Raw genomic sequence first — 25168 nt, forward strand, 5'->3', positions numbered from 1 at the left:
GAGTGCAGTGGCGGGATCTCGGCTCACTGCAAGCTCCGCCTCTCGGGTTCATGCCATTCTCCTGCCTCAGCCTCCCGAGTAGCTGGGACTACAGGCGCCTGCCACCTCGCCCGGCTAGTTTTTTTTTTTTTTTGTATTTTTTAGTAGAAACAGGGTTTCACCATGTTAGCCAGGATGGTCTCGATCTCCTGACCTCATGATCCGCCCGTCTTGACCTCCCAAAGTGCTGGGATTACAGGCTTGAGCCACCACGCCCGGCCGATTTGTATCTTTCTTAAGTAGGATGTATGGGAGGTAAATTTTCTTTTATGTCTGACGTTATCTTTATTTTACCTTTACTCTCAAATTACTAGTTTTGCCGGGTATAAAATTATAAATTCTATGTCATTTTCTATCATAATTTTGAAAATATAACTACTGTCTTCTGGCTTTAAGTAGTGCCCTTGAGTAGTCCAATATTATACTGATTGCTAATGTTTTGTGTCTTATTTTTCCCTAAGACTTTTTGAATTACTTTCTTTATCATTGGTGTTCTGCGATTTCATATTGACATATTGATATGATGACATTTATTTAGTGCTTTATAGAATACAATTTCATTTAAATTAGTTTATTCAGTCTCATAGAAATCTTATACATTATGTAATTCTGGCAGTATTATTATCTCCACTTCTACACTGACAGAAGGCTGAATTAAGAGACTTATTTGGACTTGAACCCAAACCTTCTTATTTCATTTTCTGTGTTCTTCATCCTTTGGTATGGTAGGACATCTAGCATTCATAATTATATGTAATTTGAATAAAAATAAAATTTCTTACTGGTAGAGAATTGGTTGCTATTTTTTTATTAAAACTAACCAGAACACCTTTATCTTACATTAGCCTCAAAATCTACACCATTATTTATATTTGCTTAATATTTTTTAATGTCTTACAATTGATGTAAGTGAAACACTTGATATAAATGGATTCTAGGGTATCCTGTCTGTGAATTAATGGAAAATAGGGCCAATATAGATAATTTAGACATGTTACAGAACTTGAATGGGAATCGAGTAGCGCACTCATACCAAGTGAGAAGATACGTTGCCAAATAAGGTAGCACCTTGTTTTCTCTTAAGGATGTATCCAGTTTTAATGTAACATCCTCTTCTGGAGGAGATAAAAAGTTCATACATTGAATGATTTAAGGGGATTTTATAAATTATAAGTTAGTATGGTTTTGCTTTTTGAGTTTAATGGAAATTATGTAAACATGTATTAATGCTTGTTTAAGATCATTTGTTTATTTGGGTTTGCTTTTGGTTTTTAGGGTGGAATGCTTTATCACTTGAAGTGGTTATTATTAGTAAGGCTAACTGATAGTCCAAAAACTATAATTAGTTTCTATTCTGGGAGTTAAATTTTTCAAGTATAAAAATGAATTATAGCATATTAATTTGAGAATGATGTTGAGAGATCATTTAATGTATCTCAGTGCCTTTAGTTTGGACTGTATCTAAACATTCTGTTAATTACAGAGTTAATACTCATTCCAGACATTATTAGGAAAAATAATATTGTAGGCAAGAAGCTTTTAAAAAGGGATTCATTAAATGTTTATAGAATAGCCATTTTTCTCTCATGAGTGAGCAGTTTATTTCCAGAGAGTAATAGAACTTGCTAAGCTCATCATAAACATTAGAGTTACGCCTATTTAACATTTATTGAACATGAATACTGATTTAGGCTTTAATGTTTTTCATCAAAATGAATTGATTTCAAATTAGGGTCTTACATAACCTTATTCCTCCTTATGTACAGTTTATAAGGAACTTATATAAAATGCTTTAATCTGTTAACAGACATTGATGAAATGTGATATAGAATGTCAAGGGTACTAAGTTTCTTAGTTTATGGAAATGATCCTAGTGCTCTCTGTTAGTGGCATGTACCAGTGAGAGCTGTTGGAGCAAAAAGGATGCATTATTTTGTTTAAGAAAGAGATTAATAATTTTCTACTATAAGAGTGTCCTCAGCGAAGTAGAGAAAATTAGATACAACATGAAAATTCAGAAGTAGAATTGTGATTACTATACTTTGTTGACTTTTTTCCTGTTGTTACTTTTTTTGCCAAATAGTTTCTTTAAAAAAAATGATTATAAAGTTGACTATTCCCTTTTAAAAATAATCGATCTCCAAATTACATAAAGAAACAATTTTTGTGTTACTTGAAATGGTAACTTGTGTAGCTTTTGAAATGTATATGTGTAGCTTATGAAAAATTGGGAGATGGGCTCTTGTAACCAATTTTTTGTAACCATGTTTCATTTTTAAGAATTACGATAAGTTCTCACTTAAAATTGTTAATAGGTTCTTGGAAACTAAGATATTAAGCTAAATGACATGTGACAAAACCATTTTTTTTCTCATCAATGTTACAACAAAACAATGCTGAACAAAATGATATTCAAAAATCTGCTGCACATGGTCCTTAAAGTCCTTCTCTTAAAGTCACAGTTTCCAAGAACATTATCCAGTGTCACAGTATGTATGATATTAAGTGAGGACTTACTGTATTTAAAACTGAGGAATGATTTTTCCTTCCTTTAACATGGGTATAATAAAGGTACCTATATCTTAGAAATCTATGAGGATTAAATACATGTAAAGTACATGGCACAAAGTAATGCAGTACATATTAAATGCTCAATGGAAGTTGTTATTGTTTTTGGCTTGATTAGATTACATTTACTCATGCACTATACAACTTGAGAGAGATTGGTTTGAAAAGCATGAGGGTACTAGGCATTTGGGATATAATTGGATAAGAGAATTATTTTAAAAGGGAAGTTATCAGAGTCAATATTGCCCTGCTTTATATTATTACTTAAACCATCAATGTCCATGGGACCTTAAAACCAAATCATTAAAGGTTGTTTACTCTATTTGATGTTAGAAAAACTTGGTCTCATGGACAGCTTATATGTTTAGGAACTGATAGTTTATTTTTTTAAAAAACCTTTAGCGTATCTAGAAAACCTAGCATAGATAGAAATAGTTTTGGATTGACAGAGAGGGATGTATGACAACCTCAGCAGCTAACAGCTAATATACAAATATCATCAACAATTTACAGACATTTCCATAAATATTTGCTAACTGAATGGTTGTGCTGGATCATGGTAATGATAATCTTTTAGTTCATTTGGATTCTTTTTGCCTTCTCAGGAATGTTTTAGGATAAGCCATAATTTCTGATAATACATACCAGTGGTCACTATACAAATATTTGTGTACACATTTTACCAGTGAATAATGTTTAAAAAAGGAAGATAAAGTTGACACTAGGGCTCCTTTTAGTTTATATATGGCCATTATCTTATTAACTCTGATAGCAGCCTGCACAGAACCAATATGGTTATCCCTATTTTATAGATGACAAAGCTGAAGTTCCAGAGGGTTCAAATTTATATCTGAAAAAACTAGGAATTTAAGCATTGTTCATGTGTGTTTTAAGAAAATATTTGCATATTGTATTTAGTTTTAGTAAGAAACTTGAGAGGATTGTAAAGGGTCTCATAGGGAAAAAATAAAAAACTGTCTGAATACAGGGGGAATGAATGGACATCATTGAAGCATTTGACTGAGTTGAGAAATCATAGGAAAGACAGCTGTATTCTGAAAGTGACACATTTCCTATACACCTTTCACTTCTCATTTTTATGTTCATTATCAGACAATTCAGAGAAAGCTGTCTAAAGGAGTATATATTAGTTTAATTTACTTTTATTATGTATACTTTTAAAAATGTTCTTTTGAAGATATTGAGTCTTCTTAAAGACTTAAATCTGTTATTTAAGTTATACCTGAAGTTAGAGATTTTCACCTTTAAATAACAAACTCTGTCATTCCCCGTGCCTCCCTACCCCCACACACAGCTGGTCAAATTTATTTGCATAGGGTTAACTGAAGAGGGACCTGATCTTTTCAAATTCTCTATAGGGGTAAATGAAGATACACAAATATATGGTAGTTTCTAACAATCAGAAAATGAATGACATGTTTCTTACTGCACCATACAAGTGGGGTTTACATCAAATTCTTGCTTTATCAAGGAAGTACTTACCCTGTCACAGTATTTTAGAAAAAGTACTAGTGTAATTGTTAACATTAAGTAAACCAAATAAAGATCTTTCTCAATAGTGAAAAAAATCTTTTATTGGATATTTGAAATCATCTGAAAGTTAGGTAATAGATTGTATGCAACGTTACTTGTGTTCCAAATTGTTACTTGATCACCACTGTTGTATTTGAGTTGTAATAGATCAAGGTACATTAATTGAGCAAATGCTTATGTATTTTACTGACATTCAGTTTTTAAGAGATACATCCACAGAACACATGGTATTCTTGGCAGGATTGTTAGAGTTAGCGGCTTTTCCAATAATGGCCTTAGTTGTAATCACCTGTTGAATGTATGTTTTTCTACTTAGTATTTTTGAAAGACTGTATCTAGCAAACATGGTGTTACTAAGAATGTAAGAATAAATACAGTGGTTCAGACCTGGTAACTATCAGGGTGAGAAACAAAAGGATTTTGGTCTGTTAGGAATATGCCCATATATCTCTTAATAAATTTTAGTAAATCTATTTTCTGTGATCTAATCTGAATATAGTTTTAAACTTCTATTATGGAAAATTACAAAAGTAAAGAGAGCAAATTAGTACACCTACACCTAAAATTAATACACCTAAAAGTAAAGAGAACAGATTAATTTTTTTTAAATTTTATTTTACTTTAAGTTCAGGGATACAAGTGCAGAATGTGCAGGTTTGTTACATGGGTATATGTGTGCCATGGTGGTTTGCTGTACCTGTACCTATCAATCCATCATCTAGGTTTTAAGCCCCACATGTATTAGCTATTTGTCCTGATGTTCTCCCTCCCCTCCCCTCCCCTCGCCCCCAACCCCCTGACTGGCCCCAGTCTGTGTTGTTCCTTTGCTTTGTCCATGTATTCTCGTTACAGAACGGGTTAATTAACTTGCATTGTCATTTTTGTTTTATCTGTTGCTTGTCCTGTCTTTTGTTTTGTTGGTAATATTTTTGAAGCAAAGCCTAGACATCATATCATTTCACTTGAAAATCCTTCAGTATGTATCTCTAACAGATAAGGACTTTTTTTGTGTTTGTGCTGGAATACAGTGGCGTGATCTTGACTCACTGCAACATCTGCCTCCCAGGATCAAGCGATTTTCCTGCCTCAGCCTCCCAAGTAGCTGGGACTGCAGGTGCAAGCCACCACACCCAGCTAATTTTTTTTTTTTTTTTTTTTTTTTTTTAGTAGAGACAGGATTTCACTATGTTGGCCAGGCTGGTCATGAACTCCTGACCTCAGGTGATCTGCCCGCCTCGGCCTACCAAAGTGCTGGGATTACAGGCGTGAATCACCATGCCCGTCCAGATAAGGACTTTTAAAAGTTAACCTCAATAACAAATGAAATGTTTTATGATCTCTTTAGAATTTCACTATCATTAGTTTATCTTGAGTAGTTGAATAAGCTTATTAAATACTGATGAAATTTTTTTCCCTAAAATATTGTTTCAAGGAAGAGCTTGGCCAGTCAGAATATGTGTATTATTGATGGTATGACATGAGAGCAATGTAATTCATGTTTCTTAAACTAGGTTATTACATGATAGTAGGTCCTTTGAACATAGGCTGCTAATTTTTTTGTGTGTACCATAGTACCTCGTGGTTGTCTTGTAAATCCTGGGATACCCTTTTTTGGAATATAGATTGAACATCCCAAATCTGAAAATCCAAAATCTTAAATGCTCCAAAATCCAAAACGTTTCAAGTACCCATATCATACTCAAAGAAGATCTCATTGAAGCATTTTGGATTTTCAGATTTGAGGTGGCTCAACCGTGAGGATAATGAAAATATTCCAAAATCCAAAACAAATATGAAATTTGGAAGACTTCTGGTCTTAAGGATTTTGAATAAGGGATACTCAATCTGTAATGTTTAAATGTTTTTTAAATGCATAAAATATATAGAATAACAAAGGAAATCAGTTACATTGAATTAAAATTATCAAAATATTAAAGTTGTGATATATGTGTTTATTAATGAATTAAATAACATGATCGGGCTTCAGGTTCAAAAACTATTGTATTTTCTAAATAGTAATAAGCATCAGCAATATTTTGAGATGTCTGTAATAGTGATATAAAAATATGTATGTTTCGTATTAGTTCAACCATTGTGGAAGACAGTGTGGCGATTCCTCAAGGAACTAGAACTAGAAATACCGTTTGACCCAGTCATCCCATTACTGGGTATATACTCACAGGATTGTAAATCATTCTACTATGAAGACACATGCACACATATGTTTATTGCAGCACTATTCACAATAGCAAAGACTTGGAACCAACCCAAATGCCCATCAATGATAGACTGGATAAAGAAAATATGGCACATATACACTATGGAATACTATGCAGCCATAAAAAAGGATGAGTTCATGTCCTTTGCAGGGACATGGATGAAGCTGGAAACCATCATTCTCAGCAAATTAACACAGGAACAGAAAACCAAACACGACCTGTTCGCATAAGTGGGAGCTGAACAATGAGAACACATGTACACAGGGAGGGGAACGTCACACACTGGGACCTGTCGGGGTGGGATTAGGGGAGGGATAGCATTAGGAGAAATACTTAATGTAGATGATAGGTTGATGGGTGCAGCAAACCACCATAGCACGTGTATACCTATGTAATAAAACTGCACGTTCTGCACATGTATCCCAGAACTTAAAGTATAATAATAATAATAATACTGCTGTGGTTGGTTTACTACATTCATAATTTAAGGAAGTATAAATTTCAGCTGAACGTTACTGAAAATTCAGGAACTTTTCTATTCAAGTGTTTGGTCATCTGCTTTAGAAAGTATTGGTTTTTGGTTTTTTTTTTAGAGTTTGTAGATGGCTCAAGCTACTGCCACATACTCTGCTATTTTGGTTTTGTCCTTGTTATACCACTCTGACTTTTATTCTATCTAATTGGTCCTAGTTTATTTTAACTATAAAAATTGAGTCGGCCAGGTGTGGGGGCTCACGCCTGTAATCCCAGCACTTTGGGAGACCGAGGAAGGCGGATCACAAGGTCAGGAGTTTGAGACCAGCCTGATCAACATGGTGAAACCCCATTGCTACTAAAAATACAAAAATTAGCCGGGCATGGTGGTGCACACCTGTAATCCCAGCTACTCAGGAGGCTGAGGCAGGAGAATCACTTGAACCCAGGAGACGGAGGCTGCGGTGAGCTGAGATCACTCTGCTCACTGTGCAGTGCCACTGCACTCCAGCCTGGGTGACAGAGCGAGACTCCATCTCGGAAAAAAAAAAAAAAATTCTTGAGTCAAGAGCTCTATTTCTTAACATTTTAACATAGCCACCCAGAAATTTAGTTAGGGGCTTGCATCTGAAGGTGATGGAGTGTTATCTTAGATTGCAAAGGGAAGGAGTAAAGTTCCAGAAACAGATGCAAACTGTGAGAAGCGCAGTTTTGTTCTTCTCTCCTGAGGATTATAGTATGTTCAGTTAGGAAGCGTTTGTAGGGATTATTTACTAAAGGAATGTGAACAATGGTATGGAAGATCCTGTTTTTAAAAAGTGTATACATTTGTTTAGAACTTTATAGTTCATGAAGCTATTCAAATACAGTGTCTGGCTTGATGATTAAAACCCCATGAAGTATTAATAGATGTGACAGGATTATTATTCCCATCTATTGGGTGAGGAAACTGAGGTTTGGCTGCGTATTTGAAGATAAATAGCTACAACCTTACATCTTCAAGGTTGTAATTTATTGCTCTTTCAAATTACATACCCAATCATTTTATTAGATGTATGACTTTTCTTAGGACTAAACATGAATTTAGAAAAAACAGCTTTTATGTTTTAGATAGAATCCTTAAGTTTATTTTATATTTCCTAAAATGTTATTAAAACCTCATTTTATTAAGGGTTGTAATAGGGGATTGTTAGTGCTACTTTCATGACCTTGAACTGTGCACCAGTTAAGTAATTTTACCCTAGTTGATTTGCCATAAGGATACTTTGGACTTTGATAAAAGGGCCAATTGTTTGGTCACTTTCTTTTCATTTTTAAAACGGCTGTGTTGGATAATCACTCAGTAGTACATACAGAAATGCAGTGTTTATGGCTATTAGTGATGGGGAAAAAATCACGAGGAAATTTGATTATCTTACAACAGAAGGTAGAGTATATATGAGTACAAATTTGGAATACATTTTTTAAAGGAGGCAAATAGTAGATGCTCAATAAATATTGGTTAATGAATACCATTTCTAAAATTAATGAATGAGTTAATTGATGTTTATGAGTTATGCTATTAGGAAGTAAAGATACAAGCATGAAAATATGGTGATTCCAGGATGACACAGTGTATGTAAATAGATTACACTAGGTTACCCCATAATGAGACACATGTGTAATTGGTTTCAGTAAAATTCATACTGGTTCAAAATAAACTCTTAATATAGGAGTTTTTCAGTAATTCACTAAAATCAAGTGAAACGACTATCTTTGATGCTTTTGGAGCTTTTAATACTATTTTTCAGAATTTTTATTATGATGATTTGCCATATTTACTTCTCTGTATTTTCTTAGTAAGTGCCATTTGAGCGGTATGGACGGTAATTCTGTATGGTTTCAGAGGAATGAGCTGCCATTTACTAGAATATTTGTGGAAGAATTGAGATATCTGCACCTTAAAATACGGCATAATCTAGCCAATCAGAAACATGTGGAGAGACATTCTAGACAAATGGAATACATTAAGGTGTGGAAGAAATATTTAAAAGTAATTTTGATTAGAACAGAAGGTTTGTGTTGTGGAAAAAAATGGCTCAAGAGGCAATTTGGGGCCAGGTGATAGAGACTCTTGAATACCTGGAAGGATTTTGGATTTTGTTCCGAAGGCCTATACTCTTCTAATTGGCATATGCATTCTTGTGAGGGCAGAACTATATGGGACGTGCAAGTCCTCAGGATAAACATGACACATCTTCTAGGAGCATCACTTTTTAGAATACTTGGGGGAAAATAAATATTTTTATATGAAGATTTTTTTTGAGACAGAGTCTCACTGTGTTACCAAGGCTGGAATGCAGTGTTATGATCATGGTTCACTACAGGCTCGACTTCCCGGGCTCCAGCGATTCTCCTGCCTCAGCCTCCCAAGTAGTTGGGATTACAGGCACCTGCCACCACACCCAGCTCATTTTTGTATTTTTTGTAGAGGTGGAGTTTTTCCATGTTGCATAGGCTGATCTTGGGACTCCTGGGTTCAAGCAGTATTCCCGCCCCAGCCTCCCAAAGTATTAGGATTACAGGTGAGCCACTGCAGACATGAAGATAGATTTATAAAGTATAAAACACAATTCACATGCAATTTTAAAGTAAAATTCTAAGATTTAAGCTAAGATCCAATAAGATTCTGAAAGAAATTTGTGCATATAGTAAGTTATTTTATCCTGTAACTCTAGAACCTAAAAGGATTTGTTTTCATTATCCTCTGCTCTTATACTTCTTCAGTAGATGAGCTTGAAAGACACAGGTCCAAGCAGTATGCAGCCATTACAAATTTCTTTTCAGAAGATTGACAGGGAGAGGGACATAAAATTAGGAGGAAAGAGGAGACTAATATAATCTAGCACTCAAGTTAAAGACAGACTTTGGGGAAGAAAGCTTATAAGATTAAGAGATGTTTCAAGAGAAGATTGTATTGAACTTGGTGGCTTATACAAAAGAAGTAGTTTACGAAGTTGAGGGAAAAGCTAGAGATGTCTTCCAGGTTTCAGGCTTCTGTGACTGGGAACATGCTGGTCATATTAATGGATATAAAGAAGTGAGAAAGATGGTGTGACAGAGTCGAAAGGAGGGAAAGGTGGGTAGAAAGAGATAGCAGTAGCAGTCAGGGGCTGGTGAATTACTTATTTTTTTGAGTCAGTCTTGTTCTGTCACCCAGGATGGAGTGCAGTGGTGTGATCTTAGCTCACTGCAACCTCCGCCTCCTGGGTTCAAGCAATTCTCCTGTCTCAGCCTCTTGAGTAACTGGGACTATAGGCACATGCCACCACACCTGGCTAATTTTTGTATTTTAAGTGGAGACGGGGTTTCACCCTGTTGGTCAGGCTGGTCTGAAACTCCTGACCTCAGGTGATCCACCCGCCTCGGCCTCCCAAAGTGCTGGGATTACAGTCATGAGCCACCGTGCCCGGCCTGTTATTTTTGATATGTTGAATTTAAGTGAAGTATAGGTTATTAAAGGGAGAAATGGCAGATAGGCAATGTAAGAAGGGGAACTGGAAAGAGACTTAGGATGAATACGTAGATTTTGGAACTTTATTCATGGTACATAGATGAGTCCGTGAGAGCAGATAGAATGTCTGAGAGTCAGTGTAGAAAAGATGATTAAAGGTTGTCCATTGGCCCACAGTACTAAATATGAGAAAGGAATAGGGTTATAAAGATGGATTCAAGTAAGGGAAAATCCATGGAGAGTATAGTATTGTGAAAGCAAAATGAAGGTCAAGTTTGAAAAAAAGATATTCACATTAGTAAGTAGTAGAGAGATGAAAGGGAAGGTAGACTCAGAGATCAAAGGGGATTAGACTTTGCTTAGATTAGACAACTGTGAGTTAGTGGTGGAATTTGAGCACTTTAAGCAAAGTAGTGAGGACAGGAGACAGTCGTGTGAACCATAAAGAAAAGAGCTCCTTTCTCCTCTTCTGCCAGAAGTATCTTTCTGGTAAAAGAAAGCTTTGTATGGGGAAAAAATCTAATTTACTACTCCTAAAAGGAACAAAATGAAACATGTCCTATGAGAGTGTTTTTTTTTTTTTAAAGGAAACCAAATAGTGGAAGCAACTCATATATTAAATAATGAATTATTTTGCATTTGAAATTGTCCAATTTTTGGGGAAGAGAGGAGCTATTTTGGTATTCTGGCCCTAAAAAAAATCAATGTTAATTTTGACAGCTTAGTCTGTGGTCCTGAAAATTATGGATTATTTTTACCTTTATTATTTTGTACTTTTCTGGAACAAAATATTTACATAGGATTCACATAAATCGTGTATATCTTTTATATATGCAACATATAAAAATATATATGACATGTATATTGGATAATTTGAAATACATAATGCTAAATATTGACAAAGGTAGGTCACCGTATAACTTGGGCACTATATCCTTTAACAAATGGGTTTAATTTAAAATTTCTTACTGGTAGTTTTAAAAAATATATTTAAAAATAAATTCTGACAATTTATACTCTGGCAAAAAAAATTTATATCTAATCTTTAGGGATTTAGGGCTTAAATGACTTAAAAATAACAATACATCTTTTGTGATGAATAATTTAATTTGTGCAAGACTAATTTAAATTTTTATAATTTAGAAGACTGGGTCTTTATTTATTGAATTTTAAACATATATACATACTTGTCAGGCTGTTTAGTCAGTAACTTGTTACAAGGTTTATTTCTGCTTGAAAACCTACATGAATATATTGGAATCGCAGCATATTTAGGGGAAATATAAACTTTAACTCGATGTCACCAATATGTTCATTCCTATTGTAATCTGACAAGATACGTTTACAATTACTTGTTTTCATAGTATTAAGTATTAAAATACACAAAATGTATACAGTATACGTTTTAACAAATATGTTAAGGTATAGTGATACCTCATATTAAAGTCAATGTGACTTAGTAATCATCATCTCCATTTGTTTAAAAGACAGCGAACCTATTTTAATACAGTATTTAATCCTGCTTCATTAGGTTTCATAAATAAATCCTATCAAAAATTTACTCCAGATTATTTTGTAGCAAAATGAGGCATCAGTTTAAAAATTTATATTACAGATTTTTACACATACTCTGTGCTGACAATTTTTAGTTTTGAAATTAATATTACAACAAATTTAAGAACTGTATAATTATCAGTCCTCTTTATTTAGTCAAGTTTAGAGTTTTAACAAGAAAACTAGTTTTTTAAACTGGGAAAATTGTGACATTAGCTCATATGATGACTTTTAAAATTAAAGTCTCTAAGTTTTTTATTTAGAAAAGTTATTTAGTAAGTTCACCTGTTGATTATAATTTAGATTGCGACCATCTAAAATTGATTCCCACATCACAAAATATAAAACAAATAGTGTTGTAAGAATTTTGATTGAGAAATGTAAATGGTATTCTTTAAGGTTATGTGATTGTATGTTTAATCTTAAATTGACAGTGACTTTAAGATAAAAAAATCTATTTCTCAAGCCTTCTCTTAAGGATTTAATACCAGATTATTAAACCACATTAACTTGGAATGAGTTTAATGTTTAATTTATTGCCTTTTAAATTTGCCTCAGTTCATTCAAAGCTTTCTGAATCTGTTGGATGGATCAACATTTTGGTTGATTTTATAGAGTATAACCTTCCATTTTGAGACTTCCAGGATAATCCTCTTCTCCGCTCTGGCTTAGATTTTGTTCTTGGTTTGTTATATTTACCATTTAGGTTGTTTTCTCCACACTCATCATGCCACCACCAGCCTCCTAAAGGAGATAGATACGCAGTTTAGTGGGTACAGACTCGTATGTAGTTACTGTATTTCCCCATGAGTTTATCTTCCTTTTTAATAAATATTATAGTGTTTTAGATGCATGTATCCCAGTTTTAAATAATCTGTATAAGTCCCAGTTTTAAATAATCTCTATAAATAATCTGTAAACCACCAAAAATAGAAAATCTGAGGAAGATTAGAGGTAAAATACCTGGTTGAACTAGAATGAACACTTTCATTATAGTTAAGAGGTTTCCATCTAGAAAGAAAACGCTTATTTGGGATTCGGATTTTTAAAAGTTGTCATTGCAGATAATAGCTAATAATGTGGGCAGATACTTTGAAGATATGAAAATAAAGTATTGTTATCAGAAAAAGATACCTGAATAACTCTCTGGACAGCTGAAGTGTCCTTTTGCTTTGTGATCCCAAGTAGAAAACACCAAATCTTTGTTTTCCGGGATTGCATTGGGGACATTGCCAGTAATCTTAACTACATGTAGCGTATAGTTGGTTTCGTGATTTCCCAAGTAAAAAGAATATTCAATATAATGTTTGTTGTCTTTCCAGTCTTCCAACTCAATTCGTAAAACGTAATTAGATTGCTTCACTATGGAGTATATCTTCTCTAGGCCCAACCAGAATTCTCCTGAAAAGAAAAGTTTTAAAAATCTGTGAATTATTAACTACAGGTTGGACACTGTTTTTTTAAGTGTTTTTTATTGGTGCAACTAATTGAGTTGTTTAGTCTTGAATCCCTTGATCATTTTAGAGTATCTTAAAATAATACCTTTTAAAACAATTTTATTGAAGATATCTATATGCACAATAATGTTAAAAATATTAATAGAACTGAAAGTCAGATTATCCTTTCTATAATGCATATTACAAGACATATTTAACCAGTGAAATATGTTACATTATTATAGATACTTTAAAGTCTCGTCATTGGTAGAGGAATATTTTCTTGTAAGTCTTTATATGGATAAACTTTACTATCAGGTATTTATTAACATCCATATACAGTCAAGAGATTTTTGTTAAGTATTCCCAGAGACTTGAGTAATAATAAGTCTAAACCTGGCCTTTGGTATTTGCTTAATATATGTTTTCTTTGTAGAAAAAGACAGGAATAAATTTTAAAAATCATTTTAAATGAAAAAGCATGGTTCTTAATAACTTTTTTCTATAATTTTAAAAATTATTTTTATTTGGAATTAAAAACATAAATAACAAATATAAATAGACTTTTTATCACAATCCTTTTTATTAAAGTATTTAGTAAAATGCTTAATAAATTACTGTTTTCATTAAACAGTCACTGTTGTCTTATTGCTATTGAGTTAGTAGGAAGCTTCATTTTAAGGATTGCTGGTAAATACAAGTACAAATGGGTTAGTTTCTTACCAGAATTAAGTGAGTATTCTTAACTTACCTGTCAGCCTTTTATTTTGGGGTTACACTCACTATTAGAAGATTTGGAGCTACAAAACATATCACGGAGTATACCATCTAGGTAGGGCTTTAACGGGTAATTTGAATACAAAATTTTTAAATGGGCAAATAGTACTGAGCATTTAAAAATTTGATATAATAATGAATGTCTTCTACTTTATAAGTGAGTACTTAGACATCATTCATGGATTTTTGTATGTGCTTTTTGGATTTTAAACATCTGTTATTTTATCTTGCTTATTTAACATTATTTTGTAATCAGAATAATTTGCATTGAGTTAACTAATTCATTATAAGCCACACATTCTATATATTACATTTAAATAATTGAAATTTTAAAATTTATACTGTATGTCTGAGTTTCTTGGTCCTTTTAACTTCCAATTAATTGATACGTAAAACGTTAATGAGAGAATAGAGTGACTAATGCTAGGAGTGGTTCTTTTCACAGCTTATTTGTAACAGTTACTACTTATATAACATTTAATCAGAATTGTCTTTAATAATTATAGTTATGATCATTGTAAGCCATCAAATTAAATTGTGATAAGTATATTTAAGAACAGACATGTAACTGTGATAAATATAAATCAAATTATAACAGTTGTAATAAATATAATTTACTAACAAATGTGTAATTGTTTGATAATAAATTATATGAAGGCTGAGACTGCTGCTTCTTCATTACTACTTTTCCTAATGCCCAGTCCACAATAGGTTCTCAGTAAATATTTGTAGATTAGCAAATGAATGAATGATTGAATGTAGTCACCTTACCATCAAGCCTCCCGAAACCATATTTGTAGTTCTCCCACGTTTCATTGAAGTTTTGTGATCCATCTATTCGATGTTGAATTAATGTCCATGGACTACCTGAATATAATGAATGAAATCATGTATTTTTAGTAGATTGATATTGACAGATGTAAATAACACTTTTTTGTTTGTTTGCTTGATTTTAGTTGGTGGCTTTGTAAGGTAGTTTATTAATGTTATGGCAATACATTTTATTATTTATTATGGTCCCAAAAAGTTAAGTGAAGGGCAATTAATGAATTTTGGCATAGTAAACTTATTGATAATAGTCACTTCAGATTATTTTAGAGGAAAAGGAGAATATTGAGTAAATACATAAATAAGCAAGATAAAAGTATTAGATTTATACTAATACTCATGTTACATATATTTCATATATATATATGTATAAAACAATTATAACCAGGTTAATCTTCCTAATACACTGAGTAACTTGAACTAACTACTGTCTATTCTCCTTAGACAGGTTTTACCTGATACAACATCACAGTAGACATGAAAAACTTGAGAGTTGCTGGGTCTGATGGCATACGTGCCACTTATATGTTCACCTCTATTGTAAATGGTGGTACAATCAGCAGGAATGCCTAGAATCAATAAAATGTTATTACATCAGATTTAGTAATAGGAATAATGTCTTTGGAGCTTGAGATTTCACTTGACATTTTATGAAATTGTGGCAAATGTAGCATTTTTTTCAGTAATGTTTATGTTAAAGCATTTTTCTTCGATGGCATGTTATTTAAGAATGTAAGAATCATTCTTACCAAACTATTTTCTTTTAAAAAATTATTTTTTTAGAGACAGAGTCTTGTTCTATCACCCAGCCAGGAGTCCAGTGACCTTTAACTCCTTAAATATTTCAGCATGTATCTCTTAAACAGGAGGTTGTTCTCCTTTAAAATTGCAATACCATGATCACGTCTAAGAAAATTAATAAACCTTCTATATTATCTAATAATCAAGTCCATATTTATATTTCTGTGATTGTCTTAGGTATATCTTTTATAGGGTAGAAGAAGAACCCCAGGATCCAATTTAGGATGATCCATTGTATTTGATGGCTATCTCTTAATCTTTTAGTCTAGAACAAGTCCTAAGAATAGGGAATTTGATAATAGCTTCAAGAAGGAAGCCCACCAAAGTGTCTTACCATCATGTTTTACATTTCTTATTTCATTCAGCTGAAGAAAGGGAGTAGTTCTTGGTGCTCTTGGCTTGGAAGATAGAGAAATTTCTGTGGGTTCTTGAATATTAGTCATTCTGAGCTGATAAAAGAATATAAATCTGTTTTTTAAAATGATACTGAATACATAATTAGGGGAGATCTGAGTAAGGATGTCAAAAGTACAGTTTGTCTTTCAGTTCATGTTATGGTGTTTGATATTTAGATAAACAGTGTTATTCAGATTGTACAGATTACCTGTTCTCAAAATATTTAATCAGGGACATTATTTAATAAATTAAAAAAATAAAACAAGGCAAAAAAGCAGACATTGGTCAGAAAACAGAACAAGGCCAAAAGTAGAGACTGCTTTGCTTAGAATGTTGTAATGTATTTTTTTTTATATGAATAGAATATGTTTGATATTCTGTTCAGATTTTAAGTTCAATAATTTTCATTTAGGTCTTACTGATCTTCAGACCTGCTTTAAAGACATAATACATAATTTGAACCTGGCTTTCTTGATAATTTGATAATTTTTGACCTGTAAACACATCTGTAGATGTTGGCAGGTTGGCAAGTTTATTTGCTTACTTTCCATATATTCAGTAGTTTATCGTTAGTTTTGCAATAACATTTTATTTAAGTGTGTTGGGTTTGCAATTTATTGAATGATAGTTTTTCTCATTGACAGTAAGAAAAGCAGAATATATAATATCTTGCATTATTAGTGTTAGTTTTTTGATCCTGGCATAAATGACATTTCCTAGGACCTTATTTAAAAGGATCTATTGTAAAGTTTACTTGCTGGATATTACTCTTTTCTACTAAGTAACTATGTGATTTTAACGTTACTCAAATTTTTAGAGTTTTGTTTTTTTAATTTAAATATGAGAAAGTTAAATCAAATGATCTAACTCTTCTTCCAACTCAGAAATTCATTGTTTTGGTTTCTTCACACATTTTTATTTTTAGACAGAATATATATTACTGTAGTAACATATTGCTTTGGGGAGCAGGTTCATTTAATCATAGTAAAAGATATAATTGAAAAGAATTTAGAAAAATAGCATCATAAGAAGGAAAGTATGGAAACCAAAAGTAGTTGGTAAAAATCCTTTTAGCAGCACTACTAAAATTATGTTTGTTTAGTGGAAATTGGTAATAATATTTGTTTTATATCTCTTGAAAATGATTTTGTTTACCAGTTTCTCTGAGTTTATATTATTTTTTCTGAATCCTCTTGAATGACTGTTTAAGAGTATTATTAATATTTTTTAACTATTTACTGTATATTAGAATACTTAGATTCTGACATAGCTTTATTCTAAACAAGTGCTTCCCCCCTCACTTCACCAGTTGTTTACATTGTAGATTAATTACGTTGTTGAATGTTGACCTTTAATTATGAGGCACACTATTTCTAGTAATCCAAGTAATAATAATTATAGCACACACTCTGTGTGAATATGACATTACATTTATTAATTCAACAGAAATGCCTAGTATGTGCCATACAGTATTCTATATTCTGGAGTATATACAAATAATGGAAAATATGAAGATAATGGAAAAAAACCCCTGTATTCACAGAGCTTACATTTTAGTGCAGGAATAGAAGAGATAAATAACTAAAATTTATGTTAAATAAAGGTGAGTGTGCAGGAGAAAAGTAGTTAAGGAAGTAGAAGTTTTCAGGGATGGGACCAGGCAGTTGTAATTTTTGGTTAAGTGACCTTGGAAATCTTCATTGAGAATTTTATGTTTGATAACGACCCTAAGGGAGATCAAAGAGTGGGCCATGTAGATACCAGGACAAAAGAGCATTCCAGATAGAGGAAACAACAAGGGCAAAGGCTTCGAGGTGGCAGCATGTTTGATGTGTTTGAATACCGGTAAAGCGATCAGAATGACTAGAGTAGAGGAGGTGAAGTCAGTGAGATGATGAAGGGTCGGGTAATCTTGGTCTAAAGAGCCAATATGAGTGAGATGGAAAGCTATTGTGTGGTTTTGAGCAAGGAGAAACATGATCTAATTTGAATTTTAATAGGATGACATTGGCTGCTATGAATTAATTATTTTCTTACAATAATCCTATAAGTTCTCTTACTATCTTTGTAGTGTATGTGAGGAAACTGATAGACAAAAAGGTGAAGTAATTTATTCAAGGTCACACAAAGTTTTGGAGCCATGGTTTAAATGCAGGTAGTTCATTAGCTTCAGATCCTGCAATTTTAACAGTTAGGCTGATGTGATCATTTTACTCATGATCCAGTTAAAGCTTGTAAATAATTTTAGGATTCAATGTTTTTACAAACCTGTGTGAAAGATGGGACATACCATTAAAATATTGACTTACCTGATTTTCTATTTCTTTTATTTGACTATGCTGTTGGTTTAATTGCTTATATTGTTCTTCCACAGTCTGGAGAAGGTCTTTGATGCTATTATCTTGTTTTTCTACAAAACTCTGAATATAGAGATTAGATTGGTTGTAAGTTACTTTCTTCTTTCTTTTCTATTAGAGTTTTAATTTCCTGTAACACTATCATAATCTAAATTTTTAAACTAATAATGGATTTGAAAAATGAATATTGGCAATTCCTTCCCCTTGTATGCTTCTTTCAAATAGCATGTATTTTTGTTCTTAACATTTTATTTAAATTGTGCTATCTCTAAGATTTGTTTTTCTGAACTTCAATTAAGAGAAAAAGCCCAGCATATTTTAATAGGAATAAATCTTTTCCATTTACTGTATTACTTTAATCTGTTTTAAACACTAGAGAATAGTTTTAAATTTTTAAAAAATTTTACTTACCTTCAGTAATTTGCAATAGTGTGATGACATAGTGTTCTAGATTGTGTTACTTAACCAATTTGTAATTTTCATATAAAATGTAAAGTTTCAGTGTTTTCATATATAACATTAGGGAAACAAAAACTAACAAAATTATAATGGGAAATTTTATTTTCTGGAGATTATTTTTCTTGGAAAAAAAAGTATTCCAACAATGCAACAAAGTATTTCAAGTAGCATGCCTTAGAAATATTTTTTTTTAATGTTCCACATTGAAAACATAAACATGAACCCTCTTTATTTTCTACTTACTTTAAGTGAAGTTACTTCTGGATGTTCTGGAGTTGCAGGTTGATTTTGAATTAAGTTAGTTAGTTGCTCTTCTAAATATTTCACTTTTTGTTGAAGTAGAATTTTTTCTTCTAGGAGGCTTTCAAGTTTTGAGTTGAGTTCAAGTGACATATTCTTTACCTCTTCATTTTTGACTTGTAGTTTATATGTAGTTCTTCTCAGTTCCTTTTCTTCTTCTTTGATTTCACTGGTTTGCAGTGATAGATCATAAAAAGACTGATCAAATATGTTGAGTTTTTGAAATATGTCATTAATTTGGCCCTTAGTCTTATGGACAAAGTCTTTAAGACCATGTCCCAACTGAAGGAGGCCATTGGCTAAAATTTTTACATCGTCTAACATAGCAAATCTTGATTTTGGCTCTGGAGATACAGAATCAAATGATGAATTGTCTTGGTCAATTCTGGAGGAAATAACTAGAGGAACAATAAAAAGAAGGAGCTTAATTGTGAACATTTTTATCCTGATTTTCAATTTCAAGCAGCGTGGAACTGTGTTCTTCTGGAAGCAGACCTAGACTTCTTAACTCTATATATACCAATATTTGCCACAGAAAAGGCAAGGTTGGCAGGTGAATATAGTTAATCATTAAGCCATGTTAACTTGCACGAATGTAACCTTCTTCCACATTGAGTTACATCAATGCTAAATGAAATCAAAGAAATGAGCAACTAACTTAATAGGTAATTTGAAATTGTATTTAACTTTGCTGTATTATAAACTGCACATTCAATGATATGGTGACTACCTGTTTTTAAAAGCTGATTTTACTTTTTTATGATTTTAAGAGATTTACAAGTCAAAAATAAACTTTTTTGTTGAGTAAATTTATTATTAAAGTTGAGGAAAAGAATTAATTAAGTATGCGTTTCTCAAACTGCACTTCGGTTCTTTTGGAAACATTGATCCATCCCAAAAAACACTTTCTCTCTGAAGCCTTTCTCCATTCCCTCGGGTAGTGGTACAGCTCTCAATGCTGTATTCCTTTGGTACTCTGTATAAATCAACGTATAATTATGTACTCCTTATTTTTGTCACTATAATTGTTAATATGGTTTTTTTGCATCACCTTATATGTCTTAATCATCCTTGTATATTATCACAAAATCCCACATATAGTAAGTGTCATTAAAGACATTTCACTCCCCTTTCTCCACTGTGTTCTCTGTCTCTCTGTTCTAGGCTCTTTATCATGTGTTTACTGAAGGAACAATGGATATGTGGTCTTCTAGGATCAAACAGAATTGAATCTTAAATACTTTCAATGTCACAAGCAACTTACCCATCATAAGTTTTTCTGAAGTTTGTGAGCTTAGTGTAACAATTTTGATAATATACATTTAACAAAAAGAAGAGATTAATAACTTTGTTTTTTTAAAGACGATGTCTTAATGTATTGCCTATGCTGGTCTGGAACTATTGGGCTCAAGCGATTCTTTTGCCTTGGCCTCCCAAAATTTACGGACATGAGCCCAGTCAATTACAGGCGTGAGCCCAGCCAATTAATAATATTTCTAAAAATAAATGTTCCACTGTGCTTCCAACTTAGTGTTAAAAAGAAAAATACTAATATTAGTGATTATTCTTATTAAGTGTTCATATTAAGAACTTTGTGAGAAAATAGTATCCTTTAAAACTACTTAATCTTGACATATTAATATGGTGAAATTGTTAAGAATATGGGTGCTGGAGTCAGACTGTAGTGGGGTCCAAAGCCAGCTCTCGCTGTCTGACCTTGGACAAGTTACTTAACTTCCCCTTGGATTAGTCTCCTCATCTGTAAAGCTGGGGTAATTATAGTACATAATTCATAGTGTTATGATAATTTAACGATAATACATGTAGAGCACTTAGAACAGTGTTGGGCAAACAGGTAGTGCTCAAAATGCTAGTTATTATGTCACATGAAACTAACTTTTAACCTGTGTATGTGTGTGAGTATATATAATCAACCTTACCTAAAATAAATTTTTCATAAAGTTAATATCTTTTTAACACAGGGAAAAGTTTTATCATAATGAATTTCAGTGTAAATTATAAATTGTTACTACAAAATGAACCATTTCCAAATTTCTTTTCTTTTCTTTTTTTTAGAGACAGGGTCTTGCTCTGTTGTCCAGGCTGGAGTGCAGTGGCATGATCATAGCTCACTATAGCCACGAATTCCTGGGCTTGAGTGAGCCTCCTCCCTCAGCCTCCCCAGTAGCTGAGACTATAGATGCATGCCAACACGCCCAGCTAATTTTTAAATATTTTGTAGAGAGTGGGTCTCACTATGTTGTCCAAGCTGGCCTCGAACTCCTGACTTCAAGTGAACTTCCCACATCAGCCTCTCAAAGTGCTGATATTACAGGAGTAAGCCACTGTGCTCGTCCCTAAATTTCTATTCTTAGAAATGCCTCTTCATTGTATAAAATAGAGGCTCTTCTTTTTGATGACTCAGGATTTTGGGTATAATAGTTATAGTACAGGTAGTATTAAGGGTTTTGGGTGTAATAGTTATAGTACAGTATATGTAATACTATAATACAGGTAGTATTCCATAGTGGTTAAGAGCATGATTCTGGAACAAGACTGCCTGAATCAGAATCCTGGATTTGATATTCTTCAGTTTTGTGACCTTTGGTCAAATTACTTCACATTTCTGAACCCCTGTTTTCTCATCTGTCCAGTGAGAATGACACCTATTTTATAGGGTTGTATAAAGATTAAAAGTTTATATTTTCAAAGCACTTAGAACATTACCTGGTGTGTCATAAACACTACATAATATTATATATTAGCCATTTTTGTAATTAGAACTAATCAATGCATTTGTACCCATAGTATAGTATTTTACTGGTGAAAATTAATTGCATATTAAGATAATGTAAATTGGGAAATTTTGTTATAGTCTAGATTTTTTTAGTTTTGGTCTCTTGTACCTTTTTAATGAATTATGTCTTTTGATTAGGTTGTGTATGATTTTTAAGTGTCCAATATGGAACCACAAAAGGGTAAGAAAATATTCTTCATTTCCATCTTACCCTTTACTCTGGTTCATGTTATGGAATTATAAAAGTGTATGTTGAGCTAGAGAAGAAATTCAAATTTTCTCCTTCTTTAAATAGAAAAGTTACAGTTGTAATTATTTGGCCATGAAATACATATTTCAAAACTTCTCTTAACTAAGCTGTCAGCTTTTATGGCTTACAACTATTGACCCTGATATTTCATCTACTTGCTAGTTGAAGGAGAAGATAGATGGGCCAACTTCTCTCCCCTATTATACTATAAGCCGTTTATTGGCAAGATTTGTATGTGTTTTTAATGTATATTCCTTATAATGCTTTAGTACAGTAATGCCTCACACATTGTAGAAGCAATGTTTATTGAATGACTAAGAGAATGATAAAATCAACATATAGGGATTTTCCAAGTGCAGAATGTATATGTAGTACTGGTTACCTCTTTTTGATATACTACATTCTTTTTTTTGTTTTGTTTTGTTTTGTTTTGTTTTTTGAGACGGAGTCTTGCTCTGTCGCCCAGGCTGGGGTGCAGTGGCCAGATCTCAGCTCACTGCAAGCTCCGCCTCCCGGGTTTACGCCATTCTCCTGCCTCAGCCTCCTCAGTAGCTGGGACTACAGGCACCCGCCACCTCGCCCGGCTAGTTTTTTGTATTTTTTAGTAGAGACGGGGTTTCACCGTGTTAGCCAGGATGGTTTCAATCTCCTGACCTCGTGATCCGCCCGTCTTGGCCTCCCAAAGTGCTGGGATTACAGGCTTGAGCCACCGCGCCCGGCCTATACTACGTTCTTTTTAGAGCAGGGAATTTCTCTTCTCTGTGGAAGAAGAGTAGCCCCTTTTTTAGTGCATGGAAGTAACTGAGCACTAGTACCAAGTGCTCAGAGAGACTTTATGAAAGTGTTTCCTTCTATATTTATACTGTACTAGGATACTAACACTTTTTGCTCAATTTGTGAATTTCTCACAAATAACACTGACAGAGTAGAGGTAATGGTCACTTAGTCTTGGTTTCTAGTATATTGTCTCCTGGTGTAAATATCTGTATAATTCTTTTCTTAGAGTAATATGAACGACATTATTGATTATAATTAAAGTAAGTAATTTGCCTAATTATAAACTGCAGAAGCATTTCAACATGGGAAAATACATTGAAAGTAGTAATTTTATAAAGGATTTTCTGCCTGCCTTTTAATACTTCCTGTCTGAGTACACATTGCTAAAAGCAGATCTGATCTTTGCTTGAACTTGCGCCTATTTAAATAGGACCCTGATCAAATATAACAAGCAATGTAAAAACTAAAAAATTTTATGCCAAGGAAAATAAGAAACTTGTAAGCAAATATAGGCCCTAATTTAAGGATTCCTAGTTCCTAGGAACCAGTATAAAAATTTCTTAGCTGTAGAGAATTTTAGGACATTTAAGAGCCTAAATTGTTAAATTCCAATCAGAGCAAAGTCCTTTATCCTACACCAGGTTGTGTAATCTTATGGAGATATGACTTTCAAATAAAATACAAGATATTTTGGCTCTTTTTTACATAGTATTTCTTTAATTTCTTCCTTTTTAACTATGGTAATTTGTTTTTGAATTAATGTTGCATAGGAAGATCCTATTGTATGTTTTATACTGATAACATATCTCAGTTAGAACCACTGACCTATCAAGTGTTCAGTTGTCTCATTAGACCATCTTTTTGGACAGTGTAGATCCAGAAGTTAAGTGACCTTTGAAGGAATAATTTTATCTATTTTACTGTTTTGTATGTTCACTATTAACACGTTAAGTTTTGTACATATATATTTTTTAATTGAACAGCCATATCTTTGGACATGTAAAGATTTTTATTTGTTTGTTTGTTTGTTTATGAGACGGAATTTTGCTCTTTGTTCCCCAGGCTGGAGTGCAGTGACATAATCTCGGCTCACTGCAACCTCCCCGTCCTGGGTTCAAGCGATTCTCCTGTCTCAGCCTCCCAAATAGCTGGAATTACAGGTGCCCCCAACCGCGCCGGGCTAATTTTTGTATTTTTAGTAGAGACGGGGTTTCAGCATGTTGGCCAGGCTGGTCTCGAACTTCTGACCTCAGGTGATTCACCCGCCTTGGCCTCCCAGAGTGCTGGGATTACAAGCATGAGCCACTGTGCCCGGCTAAGATTTTTAATGCGCAAAGGACTTCTTGTGAAAACTCAGGTATTTCAAAAACCTATAAAAAAGAAAAATCTTGACTCTCTTTACTTTTTGGATCTATCATACCAGGCCCTTTGAATGACTAACCATAATTTTTTATAACACAAATGGGATCTTGTTATATATAATAGCTCATGACATATATATTATTCAGGATCTTAGTATTTTAAAATTTATTTTCCTATGAATGTCTATAGAGTTACCACATCCTTTTTAATAGCTATATACTCCTCTGTTACATACATGAACCTTAATTTAATCAGCCCCCTTTTAATCATTTGTTTCCGATTTTCTAATTATAAACAGTATGTATAGAAAATGCTTTTATGGTGGTGGTGTGTGTATATAAATATTTTCATATACATTCATAGACGTTGACTTTTAACTTATGATTGCTTTTGTCAGATTGTCCTTCAGAAGGGTTGTACCAATGTACATCTCGCCAGGAGTATATGAGAGTTCCTCTTTTCCTATATCCTTTACAAATGCTTTTAATGAAAAAGGCAAAAAATGTTGATAAATCTAACAGACAAGTATATATCTAGTTTGTTTTGCTGGCCATCTTTATTGCCCTCTTTGCAAATTATCTGGGTAGGTATATAATTTGCTCCTTTCCTTGTTACCCTCTTTTTAAGTTTGTCTCTTTCTGACTAATTTTAGGAATTATTTACATATTGTGGATACTAATTCTTTGTTATATATGTAACAAACAATAGTTTTTTTCAGTTTGTCATT

General features: G+C 32.9%; 2 protein-coding genes across 19 annotated transcripts in view; one reads left to right on the forward strand and one right to left on the reverse strand.

The window, feature by feature from the left end:
* DOCK7 (dedicator of cytokinesis 7) overlaps positions 1–25168 on the forward strand; it is a 228671-nt gene that overhangs the window by 69110 nt on the left and 134393 nt on the right. The window lies entirely within an intron of this gene.
* Positions 12418–19740, reverse strand: ANGPTL3 (angiopoietin like 3). Its single transcript, XM_005543185.5, has 7 exons — positions 19199–19740; positions 18449–18559; positions 16078–16192; positions 15398–15511; positions 14886–14981; positions 13036–13302; positions 12418–12645 (listed from the first exon to the last, which is right to left on the reverse strand). Exons 1-7 carry the CDS (start codon positions 19691–19693, stop codon positions 12461–12463), a joined length of 1383 nt encoding a protein of 460 aa, XP_005543242.3. The 5' UTR covers positions 19694–19740; the 3' UTR covers positions 12418–12460.

Source organism: Macaca fascicularis, chromosome 1 (assembly GCF_037993035.2).
Source record: "Macaca fascicularis isolate 582-1 chromosome 1, T2T-MFA8v1.1".
In the NCBI taxonomy this organism is placed as follows: Eukaryota; Metazoa; Chordata; class Mammalia; order Primates; family Cercopithecidae; genus Macaca; species Macaca fascicularis.

Excerpts from the sequence above, each read along its gene's own strand:
- ANGPTL3 (XM_005543185.5), bottom strand. The coding sequence starts at position 19,693 with ATGTTCACAATTAAGCTCCTTCTTTTTATTGTTCCTCTAGTTATTTCC. Across the intron at positions 16,193-18,448 it reads TAAAAGAAATAGAAAATCAG|CTCAGAATGACTAATATTCA; the intron begins GTAAGTCAATAT and ends TTCTTTTATCAG. Across the intron at positions 15,512-16,077 it reads AAGAAATGTAAAACATGATG|GCATTCCTGCTGATTGTACC; the intron begins GTAAGACACTTT and ends TATTGATTCTAG.